This window comes from Tyto alba, unplaced genomic scaffold (assembly GCF_018691265.1).
Source record: "Tyto alba isolate M040663 unplaced genomic scaffold, T.alba_DEE_v4.0 Super-Scaffold_6, whole genome shotgun sequence".
Taxonomy (NCBI): domain Eukaryota; kingdom Metazoa; phylum Chordata; class Aves; order Strigiformes; family Tytonidae; genus Tyto; species Tyto alba.
In genome coordinates, this window is record NW_024881327.1 from 20,908,466 (window position 1) to 20,927,189 (window position 18,724).

The following is an 18,724-nucleotide window of genomic DNA, read 5'->3' on the forward strand; positions in this document are numbered from 1 at the left end:
TCAGTAAAGGCCATTTGACCTGAGAAGCATCGGTGTGCTTTGCAGTGCTGCTCTTAATCCTGGATCTGGATGTATTCTGGTATGTGTAACCCCTTGAAGCCATCATTCCAACTGATGAAAGCTACTGCTCATCTGAAGCACTTGAAATCCTTCAGGCATTGTGTTGGAGAGCATTAGAACAGTTCTGTGTTGCAAAATAGTGTTCCCTGAGCACCTGAAAACAGATGGAGGAAGACGATGTGGAGAAAACCTATCCTTCCCAAATGAGCAAAAAAGTGGTTTTTCTCTTGACAGCGGTTTGTGTCTTTCCCTCCTGAGGTACTTCATGGGCCTGCGAAGAACTTCCTCACTCTTCACTCAAGTAAGAGGAGCCAAATGGGGGCAGGGAAATGGCACTGTTCCCCCTGGCTGCTCTGCCCTCACTAAGTGCTTGCAGGCAGCCTTTCCACGTGTGTGTGTTTTTTATATCTTTGTTTATTTCCCTGGCAGGAAGCTGTGCCTTGGGGCCTGTGTGACAGCTCCGCCTCCTGCTCTCATGGCCTGGGTTCCAGCACACACAGCTCCTGGCAGAGGAGCTGGGTACAGGCAGAGGAGCTGGGTACAGGCAGAGGAGCCGGGTACAGGCAGAGGAGCTGGGTACAGGCAGAGGAGCCGGGTACAGGCAGTGCCAGTTTGCCGGTAGGGATCAAGGCTTTGGAGCAGGAGGCTGGGAGGTGGCGATGGAAGCCATGCAAGGAGCTGCAGGGGAATCCCAGCTGCTGCACTTGGGGGCTGGGGTTATCACCCTGCTGCTGACGGTTGTGGCTGTGTGCTCCCTGCCCTCCCTGATGGGTTACTGGAGGCGATGGTGGGTGATGAAGCCGATCCCGGGTATCAGCCCCTGCTATCCTGTGCTGGGAAATGCTCTGCTCTTGGAGCGGGATGGACAAGGTAAGGGCAGCTCAGGCTGTAGCCCAGCTGTGAGGTCCCTGCATTGTGTGGGGCTTTGCTTGAGGAGCCAGAGCACTGGTGGAGGTGCTTGGGTGGTCCAGCTGTGGCTGGGAGGGGCGGTAAGGGGTGCCATTGCCTTTAGGTCTCTCTGGGGCGGTGGGCAACCTTGCAGAGGGGAACTGTGTGAGATGTGGGTAGTGGAGGGGAAAGGATAACTGCATAAATATGGGGTTATCATCAGACAAAGATTAGCTAGAGGTTCAGTCTGACAGTGGCTTCTGAATGCTGATGCTGGACTCAGACCCATTTCCAGCTGTTGGTGAGGCGGAGCTCAAACACTGTGGAACATGTTTTTGCAACAGGCAGATATATTGGGGGCTCTTGCAGGAAGTGCTGTTTCACAATGCTGTTGACTCTGATCCAAACAAAGCTTTTAGCTTGTGAAGGAAAAATACTTCTTTAAACAATTATCTTCCCCCAAGTGAGCATGTGTGAAGAACTTTAGCATGCTGAGTTGCTCAATTATTTTCAGAATTAGCTGTCCCTTAGATTTATGTGTTAGATGTGGAAGAACTTGCTGCATATTTGCAATACATCTCTCAAAAACAAACCTTTCTGTTCTCACATTGATCAATGGTACCTTCTTTTCAACAGGTGCCTGAGACAGCACTAGCATGCTACATGTTCCTTTTCCATTTGGTACTCGGTTTTGCACAGGAGCATATTTCTTGAGGAGTCTGCGGTGTGAAAGTGTCTCTGGCTGTGCTGTCAGTGGACCAGCAGTCTCTTCTGGGCATGTTTGGGATGCCTGTGTATGCCAGTCTGCTCTGTCCATGTGCGTTCCTGGCTGTGCTGCCAGAAGGGAGTGTGTCTGGGTCATGGGAGCACAGTGAAGCCAAGGACAAGTACAGCACGGGCGCGTACATTGCCCAGCGCTGACACACGCTGAGACACAGTCTCTCTGTTCGCGAGGGTACACGCTCACATCTTTCCTCTGGATCCAACCCCATAACCAAATACAGATATGAGAGATCTTTCTTTGGTGGAAGCAAGGGCAGGCAGATTTCCCTGAAGTAGACTTTGGGGAAGCAGTGGCAGGATCATAGTTAGGATGTGTATATGAGCCTGACGGAGAGCCAAATCTTCTTTTTTTTCCCTTTTCCTTTTCTTCTTTTTAAATCTTCTTAAACAAACAAACCAAAACAAACCAGAACATTGATGGTCTCTCCAGAAAGCAATTTGATGGAGACTTATGTTCTATGGAGTCTCTAATCTCCTTTGTTAGCAGGAGTCACATAGCCTCCATTCTTTCTTTAAGTCCATGACCATCCATCTTTGTTCTTTTTTATTTATGTAAAAATGAGTGAGGTTTGTTTTTTTATTTATGTAAAAATGAGTGAGGTTTTTAATGTGACAATTAAAAAAGTATAGTTTTTAGAAAAAAGGTTAAGATTTTATAGCAATAAGAAAAATTACTTTTAATCTGTTGGTGATTTTATTTATTGATATTGGTAGACAAATGTTATTTTAATCATGGTGATGTTAGGAGAAAAAATATTTTAAAAACAAGCAAAATAATCTGACACTTTTAAGCCTTTTGGATGAGATGTCATTAGAACTTTGCCTAAGACTAAGGAATGTTGTATTTGGGTATCTATTAGGAAACTAGGTTTTTCCTTTTTTTTTTTTTTTTCCCCTTTGATTTGGGGAATTTGAATTTTCAACTCTGCCGAGGCCTTGGAGGGTATAATTTATTGTTTAATCTGGTTTCTGAAAGGGCAAAAGCATATTTAATCCTTAAACATCCTGATAGCAGCCATGTCCTCTAGAATTGCAGAATGAATCTAATTGCCCTCTATGATGAGATAGCTGGATCTGTGAGCAAGGGAAGAGGAATAGATGGTGTTTAATTTGATTCAGTGAGATCTTTGATACCATCTCCCATGCTTTCTGTATAGCTGAACTGACAAAATGTGGACTGGATAAGTGGATAATAATGTGGGTGGAGAATTGGCTGGATTGTTGAGCTCAGTGGTATGAAGTCCAACTGGCAGCTGGAAAATAGTGGTATCTGTCAGGTGATCTGTGGCATAAATGATCCTGTGAGTCTTTGTGCCCTTATTAGTGGGGACATCTGAACTGCCAAATCCACAGTGGCCCTGTAAGTGGCCACTTACCCTTCAGTAAGGTTTATAAAAGGACAAGAGTAGAGTTTAATCCTGGAGCAGCCAGCTGTCAAGAGCCCCTGCTAGAATTGCAAACCATCACTGCTGGTTAGGGCTGCATGAGAGTGAGAGGATTTAAGCATGTTGGAGTTAGAACCAATTCGTTTGCTGAAAAACAGTAACGGTGTAAGGACTCCAAAGATTTTCTCAGCAGTCCAGCTATTAGAAACTAGACATTTCAAGTGATACTGGTTCCTGCGCAATTCTCTGCCATTACTGTGCATGACATCACTTGTGTGTGCACCACAAGTGTAGTACCTGTCAATGAGGTCTCAGGTGGGAAAAGGCTTGATGTTGTACTTTGAAAGTAACAAAGCCTCTCTAGAGCATTTTTGCTTGTGTCAGATAAGCTGAATTGTAAGCATAGCCTTGATAAAGTTTGATTTGGCTCTAATTGTTACAAAGAGCATTGCAATACAGAAGGCTCATGCTGCAGTGCTTTGAGACTGCTTAAATCAAACTGCCTTATCTACAGCTAGGAGGGGTTTCTCTAGAATAGACTGCCTTCAAGAGTGCAGCCATAAAGAAATGCTCCTGCAGTACAGTTAATAGCTAGGTGCAATATATGCTGTTTGGTCATAGCAGCAAGATAAAACTACAGCAAAAAGATAATTACAGGGCATATGGTGATAAAGAGTTCATTACAGAAGTCATGCTTATTCAGCAAAACACCATTTTTTTTTAAAATTCTAATCTACTTTTTTCATTACAGGTTTTTTTAAACAACTACAAACTTACGTCGAAGAGCTCAGGAGTTGGCCATTGTTCAAACTTTGGATAGGACCATTGCCTGTCATGGTTTTATATCACCCTGAAAGTGTGGAGGTGGGTGTGCTCATCTCCTGTCTACTGTCATGCAAAGCAGTGTCCAACCTGTTAGTTCTATTCTGTTAATGTAATATTTGTGAAAAAGGGCTTGGATTGATTTTACTTGAGATTGTCCTCTGACCCAGTGCTAAAGAAAGGCTGAAAGTGGAATAATATAAAAAGCCTCATCTTGGAAAAAAATAAATACTGAAGATGGCCAGCAAATGAAAGCACCAACTCAGTATGTTCTATACAGACATCATCTCTTTTAGCTTTCTTTTAACATATGCAAAAGCTTCTGCTCCCAAGACCAGAATAGACAAGCAGATAGCAGGGAAGATGGGACCACTGAAATAGGGATAGAACATCATGAAATGCAGGTTTCAATGCTTGTGCCTGTCTGACTGACTTCTGCATTAGAACTCGGTGGGTCTGTCTTGATGCCATGAAATGTAGTCTTCAGTATTGCTATTGGCAGTGATTGTCCTTGAACTGGGAAAGTAGAGTTGCTTCTTTGTTGAAGTGTTTATTGAAGAGGTGGTACTTTTTGTGAGTTTGGTTAAAGCTGGAAACCATTGGATTTTTTCTGAGCTCTGCCAATGACTTCGTAATACAGGTTTTTCTTTTTCAGGAAGATAAGGGGAGTGGTAGTAAACAGTTTTTGAGTATTTCATTGTTTCTCATGATTGGGATATTTACTGAAGGACTTGAGGGTCTGAAATCAACTTTCCCCCTGTCTACCAGCTTGTACTGAAATACTGTGCATTTTACTGAGGCTTGGGACATTTTTTGTGGAGGAACTGAGGTAGTGCGAAGTAATCTCAGCTGAAGAAATCTCCCTCCATCTAAGAAGTGATTTTTCCTCTCTCATTTTTTCTGACAGGTTATTCTGAACAGTTCAAAACATATAGAAAAATCGTACCTGTACAAATTCCTGCAGCCATGGCTGGGCACTGGACTTCTGACGAGGTATAGTGGAATGCACGTGGCAGGTGCATTGCTGTCTTTTTGAAATTTTCAGCGTATATTGTAGGAAGAGGACTTGGTGGCAGGATTGTTGTGTGTATCTTTGGACAGAGATGTAGATGATAGCTGTAGAAATCTTACTCGTTGTGATGGTCTTGGTTGCTCTTTAGCAGCTAGTGTCTGATAAAAGTCTTTTGTCGTTGTCTGTTTCTTGGCAAATTTGGCTTTTGTTACTTTTTTTTGTCCAGAGGCTTGAAATGAATGTGAGTTTTGGGAAGTTGTATCCTATGGCAAGCGGTGTCTCTTAGTCTGCAGTGTGGCACACTGAATGTTTTGAATGTTGTGATGTGTGTCGAGCGGTCAGACCATGGCAGAACTGTGACTGTGTGCATTGCCTATCTTGGTGGTGCTGCAAACCAGTAGGATGGACCTGGAGTTGATGATGCTTTGGAGTAGGATGGGAGAGTATCTCTACCCTGTCCACCATTTGCCTCATGAAGTGGAGACTTATAAGCAGTGAGCCTGGGTAAGAGTGCAAATCAGAAGTGGAAAGGTGGAGAAGCAGTGATGTAAGGGCTTGGAGTCCTCCAGTCTTGGGAGGGTCAAGGAAGGTTTGGTCTGGATGATGCAGGTATTCAAGAGTCAGAGCAAGAGTGACTCTGGTGCCTTTGTGCTTCTTCTGTGTTTGTGCGAGAAGGTCAAGGTCCCCCTCTTAGCTGTGAAGTTTTCTTTCTGGTTTGGAGCCCTCAGAGGTGAACTCCTCGTGCTTTGTGGTGTGACCATAGTGTCGTAAAAGCTAGCTATCATCACACAGTGTGGGAGATGCAAGTTTATGGGCGAGGATGAGGAATGCCCTTTATCCTGAGGTTCATTTGTGGCCCTTAAGAAGGCAGTAATGAATATCAAAGTGCAGAGAGTTGAGGTCTGTGGGTGTCAGGCATGGTGTATCCTCACTGTTAGTTGTCTTCCTTACTGGTTGTTTTGTCTCCGGTAGACTTTTAGAGGTGTTCTCACTTCCCTGTGCTTGCAAAAACATAATGGAGGAGAATGTTCTAGTCTTTGTTGATTAAGGGCAGTAGTGGTAGGCAGCAAACAGATAAGATGTCCTGAGGAGTGCTCCAACAGAAGGTTAACAGGAGAAGTGGTGGGATGGTTCACCTTGTAAGCAGAGCTACCAGTTGTGTGTCTGTGGGGTATGTGATTCAGAAAAAGCAAACAACCCCCAGGAAGCTGGTGTCACCTGCTCTGGATCCATGCTCTTTCACTGACATGTGGGAGTTGGTTGCCTATCTCCAAGGAAGTACTTTGTAGCCAGACCTTGAGGCAATAATTTGTTAAGTCTGTATACCCTAGTTCTCTGCAATTCTCATTTCCTATTCAGTGGATGAAGGCAAGCACGGGTGGTGATTCACAGAGACAGTGGGATGACTGGAGGCCTAGATGCTGAATAGCTGGTTTGTCCTATAGATGGATTCTGCTTGATCCCTCTGAGCCTGTGCACTGAGCAACCACGAGGCTGCATTGCCTAAAGGCTTGTTGGCATCTTTTTTTTTTTTTTTTTTTTTGTCAAGGGCAGCTATAGAAATGGTGGCTTGTTCTTTGAAGAGAGCTGGAGCAAGAAATACTTCCGTTTTGCTCCTTCTGGGGAGTGCTATGTAAAACCTGAAGAGTCATCTACAGCATGTCCATTTGTGAAGGTGTTCCAGGCTGTAGTTTTTACTGTGTACTTCCTGTGATGGTGAGGGTTTAATTTTTCACTTGGAGTTTTTAACCCTGTTAAATTTTGCAGCACCGGAGACAAGTGGCGGTTGCGGAGGAAGATGATAACTCCCACATTCCACTTCACAATCTTAACTGACTTTCTAGAGGTTATGAATGAACAAGGAGGTATTTTATTGGAGAAACTTGAGAAGCATGTTGACAAGGAACCATTTGATGTCATTCTAGACATCACTCTGTGTGCCCTTGATATCATCTGTGGTAAGTCCTCTTCAGTTACTGTGGCGGGGCTGTGAATGATGCAGAGACTCATGAGTACAACTGTGCCGTGTTGTGTGAGGAGACAGTTGAAGAGGAATGTCCCTGCATATTGTGTGAATGCATTTCCATCCTCCCAAGGCCATCCTTTCTCCTAGGGTGTTTGAGCAGGTGAGTTTGTGGGACGGGCAGGGCAGAGGTAATCTGAATTGAGGTTGTGTTGAGGAGCAGGGTTCCTGGGCATGAAAATATAAAGCAAGTTCATCACCTGGAAAGGGATGTGTGTATTTACCTGTTGAAGGGGCTGTGTGGTGACAGTCAGAGTCTGGGAGCAGTCGTAACCTATCGTATACAAGGGCCTCTGCATTTTACTTGGCACTCATGAACTGTTGATTATTTCCTCCTCCTAGAAACAGCGATGGGGAAGAATGTAGGTGCTCAGGAGAATCAGGATTCTGAGTATGTTCGTGCTGTCTACAGGTAAATGGACATTTTCCTTGGCTACTTTGTAGTGGGGCTGAGTTGATGCTGCTGGCGTCAGGCATTCATCTGCTGTGAGCCAGGAGGGAGGGCTGGGAAATCACAGATGGAGGAAGAAAGCCAAAAAGGCAGGAAAAACTCCTGCAGATTTTGATGCATTTTCTGGTATGTGTATCTACAATGGGAGGCTGAGGCTTTGAAGAGGTGTCAGCTGCCATTCAGTTAATCCATTGGTACAAGAAGTTAAAAAAAAAAAAAAATGGAGCTGCAACATTTCATATCGGCATGACAAGCAGAATTGGGAGGGTGCTGTTTTAGACAGCATGTAAAAGCTGAGGTACTGCTGCTCTGCAGTTCATGGCAGTATTTACACCATTCAAATTGTATGTGACTGTCCAGTGCATTAGGAGAAGCATGGTCTATATTCCTACCACACTAGTGTGTCAGCCTAGATGAGATGTAGCTGCTTGTGGCACCTTACCCCTAGCCTTTGATGGGGCTCATTGAGATAGGTGTGTTACAAAAAAGGAGTGGAATTAGAGGATTTGATTGTCATGGGTTCCTTGGCCTTTCCCAAATGGTACTACAAGTGGGCTGGGCCAAAGTCAGTCTAAATGTAGTAATTGCTCCTCAGAGTCTCTTTCTGCAGCCAAAAGCATGTGCAGGAGCTGAATAGAAATGACAATCAGCCCTTCCAGATGTACTCCAGTTGTGTTTTGAGCATACTCGAGGTTTCATAATCTTTATTTCAAATACTTTTCCTATGCTCTCTGGCATATATGGTATCTGGACAGTCAGGTAGGAATGTAATGCTTTTAGATGACTGAAATCATGGAGCAGATACTTTGGAGCCCTGACATGAGTAGTGTTGTCAGGTTGTACATACCTTTTCAGCATGATCAGTACTTTACTCATGTGGAGTGTGACTGGACTGGATGACTTAATATGTCTGTTTCAAGAGTATTCCCACTAAGTGAGAGTATGCTTTCCTTGAGATCAGTGCTTAAAGACATAAATTGGTGATGCTGGGACAGGTTACAGAAATTTTGAGATGGTTTAAAATCAGGAAACAAATATGAACAGCCTTCCTTTCAGATGAATGGGTTTAAACCCACACAGTATTTTAAGTTAAATTTCATTGTAGGAGGTAGAACGTTTTTTTTTTTGGTTCTTGAAAGTATGTTGTAGGTTTACTTTTTGTCAAGAAATGTTACATTATGTAATTGTTGTGCCCTTAGGATGAGCGATCTAATTCACGAGCGACAGAAGAGCCCTTGGCTTTGGCCTGATCTTGTATACATGCTGTTCAAGGAAGGAAGAGAGCATGACAGGAACCTCAAGATCCTTCATAATTTTACAGATACAGTATACATTTTTTTTTTTTTCTTTAATGGTACATTCTAGTTGTTGGAGAGAATCTTGCACTCAGTACAGAACTTCTAAATAGGGGTGAGGTTCAGCCCCCTTGATATGCATCTGTTAAAAGGAGAGCTACCTCTCTGTTGTGATGCTGAGGAATTCCCGGAAAAGAAGACAAGAGCTGACTTCTCTGTCAGGAGCTCTGTTGTATTCAAACAAGGGAGTATACTACTCCAGGGGAGTAACAGCACCTACGAGTCCTTGACAACTGAAACAAACAACAGGCGTTCACTGAACTCTTGTTCTGCCCCAGATACTCCACATCTGAATCACCTGCAGCAGCTCACTGCCAAGTTTGTAGCAGTGAGCACAGGGCTTTCTGTTTGGTAGTGTCACTTGGTGCAGCCCTCAGAAATGGAAGCCTGTACTCATTTTTTCCTATTCAGAGCAGAACTGCTGAGATGAGCAAACACATGCAGGTCCCCACATCAGCAGTAAGACACTTTGACACAGAAACCATTAAGCATATATCACTGACTTGGCATAAAATGCAGTGTTCTCTCACTATGTTAGACTGTGCAAGTAACACCCGTTTCTTTCACCATATAGCCTCTGTGCTGTTCTTGCCAGTGGTTGCCCTCCCAAATCTACCGTTAGGATGTTACCAGGGAGGCTGCTTTCCCTGAAATAGGTGTATGTACCCCATGATGTCATTGTATCAAGGCCCACAACAAAGAAAATAATCTCTGAACTTTCACTACATATAATGAGCCACATTGACTCTGTGTTGTTTTTAAGTAGTTCATGTTTTGATTCCTTTTATTGGGAATTGCAGCAGTGAGGCATGAGAGAGACTCTTAAAGGGACCAAGGTAACACTCGCTCTCTTTCCATGCTGGTCTGCTGCACTGGATATGAGAAGTCAAATCTTAGAAGATGACAAAGGATCAGTAATTAATAATAATAATTTCACCCAGTGTAGGTGCTGACAGAATGCACTGAGGTAAAAGGTGGTTCAATATGTGTTTTTATGTATGTATGTTTGGTGAGGAAAACTCGTCTGTGTGTGTATAACTAATTTTTTTCCCATTCAGTGCTTCTTCTGAAAAGAATTGCATACTCTACAGCCTTTATTTTTAATGATTTTGTTGTTGTTGAGAGCAATACCAATTTATTGAAGGATTCTGTTTTGCTGTTATGACAACAGTGGTGACAGCAGGAAATCTCTGTCTGTCTCTGGGGCTGTGCTTTGACCTAAAAAAGGGAAGTTCAACCATTGTTGTCATACTGAAGAACATTTGGGAAGCTTTAGTGTAATGGCTACAGTTGTGGTATTTGTAGTCCTGATGCAGAGTTGTGGGGTGCCCTGGCTTTTCTTCAATCTTCTGGGTTCCCCCAAAATTGGAGAAGTCATCCTTTCCTTAGTTATCGGATAGAGTAGCGAATATCTTCTTGCTGATGAACCTGTTCAAATTGTAGTGATGTTTTTTGATTTGCTGTTGTTATTGTTGACATTCACAATTGGCTTGTTCTGGATGTGTTTACACTTCTTGATGATCAGCAATAGTTTGCATAGTTTGGCTATCTATTTTCATGATCACACAAAGGCTATTCAAGCTTCATTTTAGTGCTTGGAACGAGAGAGGTTGTTCATATTTCACCTACTAACACAAAAAGTCAGTTAAAGCTCATGAGCTAATTTTGACAGCTCTGCTAACTAGCTCATGCAGACTGCTACAGATGGTTATTTTTGTTTTAATACTTTGGGACAAACCTGTGTGATGTAGACTGTGCGCATGTGCTATGTGTGTCATATCTAATATAATGGTTCTAATCTCAGGTGATTGCAGAAAAAGCTGCAGAATTTGAAAACTCCAAACACACAAAATGTAATACTGATGGCAACTATGAAGAAAGTGGCTCCAAAAAGAGGAGGGCTTTCCTGGACATGCTGCTGAATGCAACAGATGATGAAGGGAATAAATTGAGCTACAGGGACATACGTGAGGAAGTGGATACTTTCATGTTTGAGGTACCCAAGGAACCCATTGGTTTCTTGTTTTTTTGTTTTGTTCTGTTTTTTTCCAGAACCTGAGATTGACCATTTGCAGGTAATGACTCTTCCTTTTATTAGTTCAGGAGGTTGCTTCTAGTATGAAGTTATTTTAGCCCCGGAAGCCTAAGAGGAAATATCTGTAGGATAGAAACATTTGATCCAGGATTGTGTGCCCTGGCAAAATGTTAGGCAATACATATGTGGTAGGCCCTGCCTATGTGAGCAGGCCCTACTTATGAAAGCAGGTGAGTAATAAGAGCTTAAGGGATGACATGGGCTATGGGCTCACAGGTCCTGTTGCAAACTTCATTAATGAGAGCTCTAAATGGTTTCAGTGTTTTGCTATGCATTTTGTCAGCTCCTCACATTTTGTCCCTTGCCACACTGACTATAACCTCACAGCTTTGTCCACAACTGGGCATTGGTACTGTCTTGTCATGTGTTGTGTTTTGAACCTGGTGTTCATGCAGCTGCCACAACTCCTCCTCACAAACCCGACTCCTTCTCACCATGTCCCTTCTTAAATACATTATCGCAGAGGTGCAGCCGATTGGCTCAGTTTGGTGCAGAGGCAGAGTTGACTTGGAGCTAGGAGAGCTTTGAGAAGCTTCTCCCAGGGGGCCACCCCTATACCCCCCTCCCCTGCTACCAAAAGACCCCACCACTCACTCAAACCCAGGACATCATGTCAGGTTACCTGTCCAATGAATTATCTAAACAAGACTTCCACAAATTTTCCACACACCTTCATTAAGTGAACCTGAATTGTATCTCAGAAGAGCTTAATTCAGAGTTATATTACTGCGGTTGTAACCTAGAGAAACTATCTTCCCATTTTATCACACCTGTACTATTTCATAGCTGGATTTTGAAGAGGTGCATCATCCCGAACTTCACAAATGTACCTTTTTTAGTACCAAAATCCATTGGTGGTCAACTTTTCCCTTTTCTCTTTTTTTTTTTTTTTCTTTTGGTTCCCCTTCCCTTTATTTCCTTTCCAAGTTTTTATGTGGTGCTGAGAACTGTAGTAGCTGTTCGCCTTATCATAGGAAACCAAGAAGTATTCCCTCCTGTGGCCACTGTCTGTGTCTCATTACATGCTTTTTTGGACAGTTTTGTAAAGGTTTCAGATTGTGTCTGTTGTAGCTCTCCTGTGGTAGATATTGGCCCCCTGGATGTTCCATTATTGGCTGGACAGTAACCAAAAAGATGAATACATATCTCTTTCATTGTGTAGATACTGGTAGTTCATGCAGCTTCTGGGAGGCTGAGGAGAGAGGGATGTTTGCTTCATTTATTTCAACACTTTTCCCTTTTGGTCAGTTTTCAGGGACCTAACAGATTCATGGGTCATCTTATATTCTGATAATCAGCATGTTAGATAAAGTTCTTCACTCTTGATTTTTGTTTTTCATAGAATCATAGAATGGTTTGGGTTGGAAGGAACTTTAACTATCATCTAGTTCCAACCCCCCTGCCACGGGCAGGGACACCTTCCACTAGACCAGGTTGCTCCCAGCCCCGTCCAACCTGGCCTTGAACCCTTCCAGGGAGGGGGCAGCCACAGCTTTTATAGGCAACCTGTGTCACTGTCTCACCACCCTCACAGTAAAGTATTTATTCGTTATAGCTAATATAAATCGACCCTCTTTCCGTTTAAAACTGTTAACCCTTCGTCCTATCACTGCACTTCCTGATAGAGTCCCTCCCCACCCTCCCTGTAGGTCTGCCTTAAGTACTGGAAGGCCACTCCAGGTCTCCCTGGAGCCTTCTATTCTCCAGGATGAACAACCCTAACTTTCTCAGCCTGTCCTCCTAAGGGAGGTGCTCCAGCCCCCTGATCATCTTTGTGGCCTCCTCTGGACCTGCTTGAGTGGGTCCATGTCATTCTGATGGTGGGGGCCCCTGAGCTGAACACAGCACTGCAGGTGGGGTCTCATGTGAGCAGAGCAGAGGGGGAGAATCCCCTCCCTGGACCTGCTGGCCACACTTCTCTTGATACTGCCCAGGATATGTTTGGCTTTCTAGGTTGTGAGCACACATTAATAGCTCATCTTCAGTTTTCCATCCACTAATACCCCCAAGTCCTTTTCCAACAGGTATTGGAGTGGTTGAAGTCCCCCATGAGGACCAGGGCTTGTGAACATGAGGCTGCTCCTATCTGTATATAGGGAACTTCATCCACTTGGTCTTCCTGGTCAGGAGGCCTGTAGCAGACCCCCACTATAATGCCACCTGTCCCTGCCCTCCCTTTAACCCTGACCCGTAAGCTCTTAGTTGGCTCCTCATCCATCCCCAGCCAGAGCTCCATGCACTCCACCTGGTCATTGACATAGAGGGTGACACCCCCTCCTTGTCTCCTCTCCCTGTCCTTCCTGAAGAGCCTGTATCCTTCCATTCCAACGCTCCAGTCTTAGGAGTCATCCCACCATGTCTCCATGATGCCAGTAAGATCACAGACCTGCAGACATGCTCACGTCTCTAACTCTTCTTGTGTATCTCCCATGCTACATGCATTTGCCTAGAGGCATTTAAATTGGGCTCCCAGTGAAGCCGACTTACTGTCTGGAATTCCTTTGTGCTGCTCTTCAGGTGCTCTCCTGCTGACCTGTGACCCCTCTCCAGGCTCTGGGCATCTATTGCTGACACTGGCATCAAACTGGTCATTCTTGTGGTCATGGGACTAATAAGTCTCACTTTTCATACTATGTGCACACCTAAGTATTTATGAAGCCTACTTGTGCACAGGAATGGTGTTGAAGTGAATGTCTTTGTAAATCTGGACCTCTAGGGCCATGATACAACAGCAGCTGCTATGAACTGGGCCCTGTACTTACTTGGACATAATCCTGAAGCCCAGAAGAAGGTTCACAGAGAACTGGATGAGGTGTTTGGTACGTTTCCATTCCCTCTTCATTGGGGTTGTGGTGGTGGTTGTGTTTGTGAGTGGGGATGTGGTATATTATAAGCCTAGATGTAGAAGGGGAGGTGGGAATGTGCCTAGTGGCCCTTCTGGAGCTTTCAGTAGCTAGAGGTGTTTGGGACAGGTATGGGAAGGGTTGTAGGAGAGTACAGCCAATCTTTGGAGCAAGGCATGCATGTTCAGTGTATGTGTAGCACCTTCTCCTATGTCATCTTGGTACGTGATAAGAGTTCCTGGAGGGAGTTGGGATGAGTTTCTTTAACCAACGATGCAGAGTTTTGGTCTTGCTTATCCCCCTATTTTTTTTCTGGATAGGCAACACAGAGCGTCCTGTTACAATGGACGATTTGAAGAAGCTTCGATACCTTGAGTGTGTTGTGAAAGAAGCCCTCCGGCTCTTCCCTTCAGTTCCACTGTTTGCCCGTGCCTTAAGAGAGGATTGCTGTATTAGTAAGTAGTGTCCTGCGTTTGCCACTTCCTATCTGTTACTGTTTCAGTCCAGAGGGCAACTGAGCATCATGCAGCCACTTGCTTATTCCTTTCCCCTCAGGAACGGGAAGGAGAAAATAAAACAAAAGGCTGGGGGGCTGAGATAAGGAGAGGGAGGTTTGTCTCACCCATTTTAGTCATGGGCAAAAGGCTTTGCTCCCTATTTTTCTACCTTCCCCACCTTAGTGGAGCAGGGGATGGGGGTTGCAGTCAGTTCATCACCTGTTGCCTCTGCTGCTCCTTGCTCCTAAGGGGAGGACTGCAAGGAGTCCTCCCCAGCTCCAGCGTGGGGTCCTCACGGGAGACAGTCCTCCATGAACTTCTCCAACGTGAGTCCTTCCCACAAGCTCCAGCTCTTCCAGAGATGCTCTGATGTGGGTCCCTCCTGCGTGTCACAGTCCTCCCAGCGCTGAACTATAAAAGTAGGGGCTTCTTCTTCCCCCAGACTCCTGTCCTCCTTCAGGCACAGACACCTGCTCTTGTGCGGGGTCCTCCACGGGCTGCAGGTCAGCATCTGATGCAACATGGACCTCCATGGATGGCAGGAGTTGGCCCTGCCGTCTTACCATGGGCTGAAAGGGAGTCTCTGCTCTGGCACACCTTCCCCCCTGCTCCACCTTCCTTCTACTGACCTCAGTGTTCACATAGGTGTCTCCCTCACTACTCCTCACAACTCCAACTCCCCTTCCCAGGTTCCCCTTCTTAAATTCGTTATTGCAGAGGCGCAGCCACTGTCACTAATTGGCTCAGCCATGGCCAGAAGTGGGTCTGACTTGGAGCTGAAGGAGCTTTGAGAAGCTTCTTACAGGTGGCCACCACTGTAGCTCCTCCCCTGCTACCAAAACCCGCTGCTACACACACAGAAACCCAACACACTATCCTGCTAGCATCTCCTCACAGACAGTGTTTCCCAAGTAAAGGGCAGCATTGTTTTATTTTTTATTGTGTTGTTGTGTATAGAAAATCACTTACCTACTGTTGTTCTGACCCTTCTTCTCCCTTTCCCTTTTCTTTTTAGGAGGGTATCAGGTACCAAAAGGAACAAATGTCATTGTCATAACTTACGCTCTGCATAGAAACCCTGAGATCTTCCCTGACCCAGAGGAGTTCAGACCCGAGAGATTCTTCCCTGAAAATTGTAAGGGAAGGCACCCATATGCTTACGTGCCCTTCTCAGCTGGTCCCAGGAACTGCATTGGTAGGTAGCTGAAGAGGAAGAGCTTGTAATGTGACAGTGCTGATTTTGTTGTGGTAAGTGTGGCAGCAGTGAGTGTATGAGAAATTTAAGTCTTGACGTGCCTGCTTGTCTTTTTCCCCTCATCTCCCCCCTTTCCCATCCCCAACAAATTCTGGGTGCTGTCTTTCCTGCAAGTCTCGTGCTTGAGCTGCTGTTGGAGAATGGCTCAGAGACAAGGGTCCTGAGCCCACCGAGCAATTGTATGATCAGAGCCTGTTCTAGGGGCTGATGCTGCCTCGCTGATGCTGGGCCTCACTAGGGTTTGCCTGCAGCTGCTCGCAGCTGCTGATACATGAGGAATGTCAAGGATGCTTGGGCCTTGTGTACCGTGGTGTCTTGAAAACAGGTTAAGAGGAATTAGAAATAGTGGCATGAGAAACTTAGTGTTATGAGAAGCTTGTGCTGTAAGCTAACTGCAAGTAGGTGGACCGTGCGAATACGACCCTTAGAGCTTAAGCCAATCAGCTAGTGACTAGTAGGCATAATAATTAGTGTTGTCTGTATAAATATATGTACCCTGGACCAATAAAGAGATACGATACAATATGATAAATGATGCTTTATCACCCACATTGAATCCGTCTCGGCGTGTCGTTCTTCCGCGCCTCCGCAAGCTGCCACATTTTGTTTCTTCCCAAGGGCTTCCTTTCTTCCCAGGGGCCAATGTCTATCATGTTGGTGTTTCCTCCTCACTACCTGGCAGCATGTTAAGGGGCTCCTGTGCTAGGACAGGATTGCTTCCAAATTTCTGATCCTCAGTGTCAGCAAGACAGAGTGAGAGAAGGCAAATGTCCTGCCCTTGTTTTGCTTTAGAAGCTTCTCTTCTGTCTGTCTCGTGATCTCAGCTGGGTGTCCCAAACATGCAGTCTGCAACAGATGTCTTCCTTCCCTCTTTCTGACACCATTGTTGCTCTAGTGTTTTCACTGTCATACCAGGACTTGTTAGCTCATCAGGTGCCGCTGAGACACTTGACATTTTTCTCTACTCAGAGTAGAGGCATTGCTGTTTATGTTGTAGAACCTGTGAAAAGACTGTTCCCTGCACTGTTCTTAAGAGCAGATGGGGCACAATGAGTCATTGTCATGCTGTTTACAAGAATGGGAAATAGAATTTCTTCTGGGTGTTTGGTTTTGTTGTTTGGGTTTTCTTCTTTTTTTAGTTTGGTTTATTTGTTTTTAATTTGTCTCACTGGGAATAGGTGCCCTTCCCATAAGAACAGCAGACAAGGTCTTCTCATGTTCCAAAGAGGAATCTAATTTAGTATTACATATTTAGCCGCTTTCTGGATGTACAGGAACATGTGCAGGACAGGTGGTTCATTCATATCAGTGCAGAAATACATCACCATGTACAGACATCCATCTGTGCGTATTACTCAGAGGGGAGCACAGAAAAAGTTTTGAGCACTGTTTTTTTTGTTCTGTTCCATTTTCCAGTTCAGTTTGAGTGAACTGCCTGGATTGTGACACTTGGTTTGGCTTACATCATATTTCACTATTCTCCCCTTTCTTCCTCCACCATTCTCTGAAATGTAAATTGAACTTTGACCTCTGTGCTAGCAAAGCATCAGTGTGTATTCTCTGAAGGAAGGTCTATCTGTCATTCTGTTGCAGTTGTATCTCCTTTGCTCCTCCCTGCATATATGAAACAGTGAGATTGTCTCTCCTTGAGGTCCCTGTGCTGCATCTTCTCCCACTCTGGTCTGTCATCCATTCCACCGTGCCTACTCCATCCAACATACATGACAAGGCTGTGTTTTGCATTAGTTCCGTATAAAGTGTTGACTGTTTCTTCTTTGCTGTTTGAGTTCTGTGTACTGTGGGAAAGAGGACATGCTGTGGATTGTCCCAGAAAGTCCAGAGTTGTCATGCAGAGAAAAGTGCTAGTTTCAGTAGTATCCACATGACCTCAATTTTGGCCTAAAGCCAGTTTTGTTCTCAAGGCAGAGTCACAGTACTTGCCATCCTGTGTTTCTAGGGGTATCACTGTGAGCATGCAAATACAGCAACTGTTGATGCAACCTGACAATAACATCTTTTTTGGGTTTTTTTGCTGCCCTGTAACTCGTAGGTCAGCGCTTTGCACAAATGGAGGAGAAAGCTCTTCTAGCCATCATCCTGCGGCGTTTTTGGGTGGACTCATGTCAAAAGCCAGAGGAGCTTGGTATAACTGGAGAACTGATTCTTCGTCCAAATAATGGCATCTGGATTAAGCTGAAGAGGAGGCCAAACGCTGGATCAGAATGAAAGGATATTCAAGATTTTATTTTTCCAAAAACTTCCAAGCTATTTATGCTGAGATAGGTTTTAAAATCAGATATTTTAATGGTAGTTCAGCAATTTGTTGAAACTAAAGGTGTTACTGGTTGTTTCGTTAATGAAGATGTGTAATAGCCCTAAATTGCTCTACTTTTCTGATACCTCTGAACTTCACGATAATCTTTGAAGTGCAAGTCTTTAAACATCAAATCTGAGTGCCTTATCTGCTTGGATGAAACTATTCTATTGCAACAGTGCAAAAAAACTTAAATTATGGTAGTAGCAACAGTAATGTCCGTGATGGAGTTATCTGGATATATTCCATAGCATCTGGAAGATAACAGCTAGTCTCAAATCTTTGTAGGTTTCAGGTTTCCTTGATTCTGAAAGGTACAAATGATCAATTCTTCTACATGGCACAGATTTTTTTCTGTTTTGATGATGACTGCATCTATGAAGACAAAGCAAAAATCTCTGATAATTTCACTCCTCCTTTGTAAGCATTTACAGTAGTTCCTAAGTAGTGAGTGCTCTGAATTATTGTTTAACAAAGTGTACCATAAACATTAATCTGTATAATCATTCCATGAACTAGATAGTGTGCAAATTACCACAGGATTTCATAATGTTGGAAACATTGTATTATTACAAATTTTGAGAATAAACTTCTACTGTGCCTCAATATGGAATGAAATTTTATCTGTAAAAATTACATGCCTGGGTGCAGGTAAATTACTGATGGATAATTATTTCTTGTCACGAATTCCTCTGGGAATCAATCAACTAGATTTTACTGTTAGTCAGAGCTGAAACAAGCCAGTCTGCTCTTGCCTTCTAGGGTCCTGAAGACACCATAGAGAATTTCTTGCTAATTGATGTTAAAGGGGAGTTACAGCGATGGAATGAAGCACCTGTGAAAGTTTCTGACTGTACCTTCAGGACAGGTCAAAATCTGCAACAAGCCACACAGCTGAAGAACAGACTCTCCATGAATTTGTAAACACTGAAGAAAAAGCT

General features: G+C 44.2%; 1 protein-coding gene across 1 annotated transcript; it reads left to right on the plus strand.

Annotated features, from left to right (window-relative positions):
• The first annotated feature begins 553 nt into the window (after positions 1 to 553).
• Positions 554 to 18,389, plus strand: LOC104358687 (cytochrome P450 4V2). The gene is made up of 11 exons (XM_009964324.3): positions 554 to 930; positions 3,868 to 3,980; positions 4,846 to 4,931; positions 6,718 to 6,908; positions 7,316 to 7,385; positions 8,624 to 8,750; positions 10,584 to 10,775; positions 13,591 to 13,693; positions 14,038 to 14,172; positions 15,230 to 15,409; positions 17,520 to 18,389. The coding sequence occupies exons 1-11, from the start codon at positions 720 to 722 to the stop codon at positions 17,693 to 17,695; spliced, it is 1,584 nt and encodes a 527-aa protein (XP_009962626.3). The 5' UTR covers positions 554 to 719; the 3' UTR covers positions 17,696 to 18,389.
• Positions 18,390 to 18,724: the final 335 nt, after the last annotated feature.

Bases quoted from the DNA above. Each gene is read 5' to 3' on its own strand.
- LOC104358687 (XM_009964324.3), top strand. From the start codon at position 720: ATGGAAGCCATGCAAGGAGCTGCAGGGGAATCCCAGCTGCTGCACTTG. The intron at 931-3,867 runs GTAAGGGCAGCT...TTTTCATTACAG, and splicing joins CTTGGAGCGGGATGGACAAG to GTTTTTTTAAACAACTACAA. The intron at 8,751-10,583 runs GTATACATTTTT...TTCTAATCTCAG, and splicing joins TTCATAATTTTACAGATACA to GTGATTGCAGAAAAAGCTGC.